Source organism: Corythoichthys intestinalis, chromosome 6 (genome assembly GCF_030265065.1).
Source record: "Corythoichthys intestinalis isolate RoL2023-P3 chromosome 6, ASM3026506v1, whole genome shotgun sequence".
Classification (NCBI taxonomy): domain Eukaryota; kingdom Metazoa; phylum Chordata; class Actinopteri; order Syngnathiformes; family Syngnathidae; genus Corythoichthys; species Corythoichthys intestinalis.
Genome location: NC_080400.1, coordinates 20414655 through 20421119, shown reverse-complemented (window position 1 = coordinate 20421119; position 6465 = coordinate 20414655). Strand labels below are relative to the sequence as shown.

Here is a 6465-nt window from a genome sequence, read left to right as displayed (position 1 = left end):
CCTTTTATATGGCAGTCAGTCACTCAATGTGATGTCCACAGATGTCGACTCCAGGTCTCCGTGTGTTATTAACTTTTTTTAATTAGGAAAAATAGTCACTTCCTATTAAGGATTTGAGTATACCTTAGTTGTATTATGAGGTGTAAATAGTTTGAGAACCACTTGTATCCAACACTGTATAGGGGAAAATAGTGTTCAGTAGAGGGGTATTATTAGTTGAGAGTGCAGAAGGAGGATCACATGAGAGGCCTCCTTCTTTAGGGGGATGGGCAGGGAAGTTGGAGTGTGTGTGAGAATGTGTGTGTGGCTTTAAGAGTTTACTACCAGCACCACACACATGCTAAAAGTTTGCAGTGTGGATCTCGGAAGTGACGGCGCCGCTCGTCTCCACGCGTGAGAAAGTCGGCTTACCTGAACACAGTAAAAACAACGTGCTTCCATTGGACCTGTGATTTCATCTTATCGGACTCGAAAGCCTTTCAATGGAAGTAAACAAGGAGAAGTCGTCACAACAAGTGAAATGCTGTGATTGAGCGGCTTTTCGAAAGCCCACCGCGTACATTAACGTTATGTGAGGGAGAAGACTTTAGATATGAACGCAAATATTTGGATTAGGTCTCGAATCTTCCTCACCTTGGGTTCGCTTTTGCGTGTTCGGGGATGTATGCGAGCGCCACTCACTTTGTGCTGCTCTTGCCGCTGCTTATCGTTTGCGCTCTGGGACTGGGCTCCGAGCTAAGGGTTCGGGTCCGGCTCGCTGACGGGCTGGTGACGGACGAGGTTCTGGAGGCGGACAGTGAGAGAGACTTCATATCGGTGGAGTTCAAACAAGGGGACGGAACTCTTATCACTTTTATGGTCGACTTCAGACAGGTGAGAGACGAACTGATTGCCATTTGATCTTTTAATTTTGATTTAACGTTTTAAAACGAAGCAACCTTTAATTGACACAATGATTAGCATCATGCAGCTGTTGTATCGAAAAATTGAGTGCTTTTATTTGAATTAACTTGAGCTCTGAAAAGTCATTCTTTAACATTCCAGAAACTCACATTTTCCCAGTTGAAATGAATGGAATTGCCATGATTTGGTTGCAGCCCCCCCAACACGTTTTCCCCCCTTTGAAAAACATTGAATAACAGAAAATGTCACCACAAAACTACCTTAAATGTATTGCCAAACCTGGTTCTTTTTCCCCATTATTTTCAGCATGCAAACCAGTTTAACTCATTGGCTGCCATTGACGGCAGTAGACGTTCAATCCATTTGAAGTGGGAGGGTTGGCAGCATCTTTCCCCATCAAATGGATGAACTTGTAATTGTGACAAAGTCGTTTAAATTCACAGCAGAAGGATGAATAGTGTCACATGATTGGACTTTTATCATCATCAATGGTTCTGACAGAGTTGATACCTGATATTGTCCTTCTACTCCAAGAAAACCAATTGAGGCATGTTGTGAAGTGCGCTGCCACCACACAGGAGTGGGGCTCTGAAGCACACTTGTGTCCCAAATTTTGCAGGTCCCATCCCAGATAACGGACCAACATTGAATAAACATTGATTTTCCATCAAAATCATCAGTACGGTTGACATAGAAATTTCCGACTCAAGTGACGTTGAAACAACGTTGTTCAATGGTATGTCAGGCGGTGGTTGGGGTAACATTGTTTTAGAGTTGATGAACTAATGTTGACAAATAGTTGATTAATTATTGACCGAGAAATATGATTGATAAGTCATTGAATTATGGATAAGCGGGCGTTTTGGGCGAAAATATCAGCGTTGTTCCAATATTATTAATAATCGAAATGTCGTTGGGGTTTATAAGGATTTCAATGTTGAAACAATATTAACTGAGGGTGCAAAAGTTATGTTGATTTGACGATTTAAGATCGACAGCGGAATGTTGATCTTTTTTTGATCTGTTGATCTTTTCAACGTCGGTCATCTGGGAAGACAAAAAAAAAAGTGTGAAAGTGAACAGTCATATATCAAAAAAATCAAGTCTAAGTCGAGGCATTTGCCTTCTGGGTTTTGATGTTACTGTAAATGTTTGGTTAATCTCCAAATTGTCCCAAAATCAAGTATCATTAATTGCCGAAACTGGTGCTACTTACGAAATATAGTCATATAGCAGGACCATTTGTGCCTCTCAAGGTACAATTGACACTAATACGCCAAACAGAGCTAATTATTGTACTTCAAAGCAACAGTGTAAAAATGGTACAGGTGTGTTCATAAGCTGTAAAAGTGTCACGGACACAAAATCAGTACCTTTGCATCACTAAAGCTACATTGACATACTTGTTTAAATAAAAGTGCAAGGGCTACACAATAGTATTATTTACTCAGGTGTTTGACCATAAACAGAAAAAAACAAACAAAAAATAACTGATGGTTCAGGAGTATTCATTAACTTCCCTATGCCTTATTAATCAGGGCCCCACATTGGCTCCATCGTATCAAACAAGACCTTTAAACAGCAGCTTAAAGGACTCAAATTTTGTCTGGTACAGCATCGTACCATTTGTCGTCCCATGGCATAGGACTAAAGATGGGATGCCAATGTAACATTTGTAGGATACTACACGGCATACGTAACTGCAATCATCATCTCACAAATTTAACACAGTTAATATTAACATCACATATTTGACCTAGCTCTATGGCTATAGGTCAGGGGTCCCCATCTGCCGGGCCGCGGACCGGTGCCGGTCCGTGGCGCATTTGCTACCGGGCCGCAGAGAAATAATAATTTAATAACGACCGCATTCTGGCTGAATTAACCCTGTGCCCCTGCTTAACACACCAATATCCCTATCTACTCTAGATATAATACTACGGGATAGATTAGAAATCCATAGATTGGACTGCTAGCATACATCTTGTTTGTGTATATAAAATATCTATGTGCGCTTGTCCTCGATAATAACGTATTGCTAGGCCGCGGGCGCAGCACATTTGTTCCCGGGAAATAATTAGCACCCATACGAGCGAAGATGACTGGAAAACAGACGTCTTTGGAGTTATTTTTACGGCGAAAAGGGCACCTGATGAGCCTACAACCTCGAAGGCCCATGAACTGCAAAGGAGTGGATTCGTGACCCGTTTGTGAATAAACTGAGTGATTCGAGCATGTCTGAGCAACAGGAAGATCAACTTGTAGAGATCGCAAATGACGGCGACCTTATTAAACGTACATTTGAGACAACAACTCTACCGAGGTTCTGGATTAAAGTCATTCTGGAATATCTTGACATCGCAACAAGAGCAATGAAAACCTTGCTCCAATTTCCAACATCGTATCTTTGTGAAACCGGGCTTCCTAATTAATGTTTAACGACATGGCGAAGTCGTTAATGGTGAGAGTGGTGTGAAGTTGTTGTATGCAGCTTACATGGCAGGATGTATCTGAGGAGAACTTTTCTACAAGTCGATGATCAAACGTAAGTTAATATTCCTTTCTTTCAAGAAAGTTTGTAGTGTTTACTTTGGAATCGCTGCATTTGCGCATTTTGCGGCTATGTATAACGTTACGCGCATGCGCAGAATTGCATCGTTGAAATTTTTGATGGGTTCCAAAATTTGTCAGAACACCGGTCCGTGAAAAAAAAGACCCAAATAACACCGGTCCGTGGTGCAAAAAAGGTTGGGGACACCTGCTATAGGTGGCTAGCTATAATTCAGGGGTGTCCAAACTTTTATCCAAGGGCTGCTTTCAGACAAATCAAAGGATTTAAAACCTTCCACTTTCAATTGTGAAATCGAGGATCAGGTTAAAAAAAAAAAAGTTTTTTTTTTAAATGTATCTAGTTTTAAGGGTGAACACATTGGATGCCATTAACGCCGAGAGATGTTCAATCCATTTTGACTGGAAGTGCAGCATTCGTTTGATCACTGTCAGCTCCTCAATCAGATTGGATTGGACGTCTGTTGCTGTCATTTGCAGAAAAACATGATCACTTGATGCCAGCTTTCCCAGTTGAAATGGATTTGATGTCTATAACTGTCAATGACCGTGAATGAGTTAAGTGCTACGAGCAAAAAAAAAAAAAAAAAAATCCACAGGTATAAGAATATTTGGGATTGCAATATTGTATACAGTGTGTTTGTATTTACACAGTCAAGCAAACTTTGCACAACAAAGAAAATGTCGAACGACAGCAAAGAAGTCAAGAAAATCACAACCAAGAAAGCTCAGTTTATCACATTGGGATTTTTTTTTCTCAACATTTGATCAGGTTTTGACCCCTAAACTGATGAAGAGGCACTGTTTAAATGTCTAGCTCCAGCTAGTGTTAAAACTGAGAAGTGCAAGAGAATATAAGCTGAATTTAAGCTTCTTGTGCGGGCCATATTCAACGATTTCTTTTCATAATTTGCTGCAGGCCAGTAAAAACAAATTAGTTTAAAAAAAACTTTTTTTTTGTCCATATGTAAACTTGGAAAAATAAATTGACAATAAATGTCCAATAAATTGCAGTGCCTATGTCTTTGCCATTTTGGACCACATCACAATACGGTTCAGCTGCAATACCCAGCACTAATTTTCCCAATGCAGGTTGTCCCCGGGTTGAGAATGAGTTTCGTTCCTACGCTGGCGACGTAACCTGAATTTCCATGTACGTCAGAATTAACTCCTAAGTACCACTAAATACCCCCGAAATCTCAAAATAACTATCCACAACCATATATTATCTGTCATATTAATGGAATACATTAAAAAACAAGATAGATAGATGGTGAGATATTACTTCCCTTCGGTAACACCGATCATACCATATTTCTTCTTACAATTGACATTTATTAATTTGTCACTGTCAATTATAAACACACAATGAGAAAATAAAATGCAATAATGACAAAGAGCGTACAGTAATGCTATAAAGTAATTCAATAGAGACATATTTACTGACCAACTATACCTCTGTAGCTGCACAATAATACCGAGGGAAATAAAGTCCAAATCTTAGGCAATTGAACAAGGAAAACGGCAGCTATTAGTGGCACCAGTCTAGCGGTGAAAAAGAATTCTGATCAATAAGCTAGCATGCTAATAGCGCGCTAACAATGGAGGCATCGCCGAACCCACCCGTGCCGTTTACGGTTGGTTTGCCTTCTTGAAATGTAACTGGCGTTCACCCCTGCTTCCCAACTTGAAAGCAACGCTTGAAACTAACAGAGAATAGTGCTGGTGTGACGTCAAATAAGTGAGGAATAAAGGAAAGTGGACCGCATATCTAGTATGAAATACCAGATATGCATAGCAATTAGAGATTAATCATTTAGATTAATTAGACCTAATAAATAACAAATTTAAATGACACAATATACTGTACTTAGTATCAATGCTGAGAGGTGGCAGATGAGACACTGTTTTTATGTGATTTCAATTATACGACGCCGGAGTCTCATCTGCATTTTGTCTGCAGTTGTTTTTTTTGTTTTTTGTTTTTTTCACGTAAACAGGACCTTACTGTAACTCACATTCCGTCCTCACTGAACGTGAAGTTGTTTAGCTTGACAGACCTCAAACAAGGCAATTGTGGTTTTTAAAGCATTTACTAATTTTTAACAATTTGTAAAGCTGTGACACCCATATTTACACTTATGTTCAAAATGACATACATTTTAACAATAAAAAACTTGACACAAAACAATTGGTGTTCAAATGTCAATCCAGTCTGATTAATATATAAATTTAGTAGATTAAATTAGCCTAATTTGCCTAACAAAAGTCAGCTGGTTTAAATAATACGAATGCTAACGTATTTACAATTCTCATAGCAAATTGCTCACACATAACTCCACAAACTATAGCGCTAAACTTAATTACAAATGCATACGTAAAAATATTAGCTGAAACAACTTACAGCCTTATGTGGGTCAAACAAGAGCACAGCTGTGCTTTGTTCATGTCAGACGAGTCTGCAAGCCGACAGTCCAGCCAGACCCAACACTGCCACCAGAGGGCAGTGTATCCATCATTAAACAAAATACAACACTTTTGGACTTTTTGCGAGTCGGGTACTGAAAGGGTTAATTCCGATTTACGCAGAATTCGGGTTACGTCGCCAACGTAGGAACGGAACCCGTTCGTAACCCGTAGAGTACCTGTACTTGGTTCTCAGTTTAAGATTTCAAGCGGAAAAATCCATTCGTTCAAAAACATTGGTGCAATGACTGCACTACGCTAGGGACTACTCATTGTTACCACCACATGTACAATGTTGAACAACAGTTTACAGTCCTTAGTACAAACATTTGGCCAGACTTTATACTAGAAACGGAAAACAAAAAACTGTGAATCATTCAAGAAAATAAACACTGTCTCATATGGGGGCTGGACAATGGTCTCTCATAATAAATCGTATAATCGCAATTGCAGTGTAACAAGAGGTTGTCCATTCTTTCCAATGTGCAATCTACACTAATGCACTCATTTGTCATGATTACTGGACTT

General features: G+C 39.5%; 1 protein-coding gene across 1 annotated transcript in view; it reads left to right on the top strand.

Annotated features, from left to right (window-relative positions):
- Nucleotides 1-285: 285 nt before the first annotated feature.
- The window catches only part of oafa (OAF homolog a (Drosophila)), a 41899-nt gene continuing 35719 nt past the window's right edge, over nt 286-6465 (top strand). Inside the window, exon 1 of the mRNA XM_057839646.1 lies at nt 286-873. Within this exon, the coding sequence (XP_057695629.1) occupies nt 661-873 (213 nt within the window). The 5' untranslated portion in view covers nt 286-660. The remainder of the gene's footprint in view (nt 874-6465) is intronic.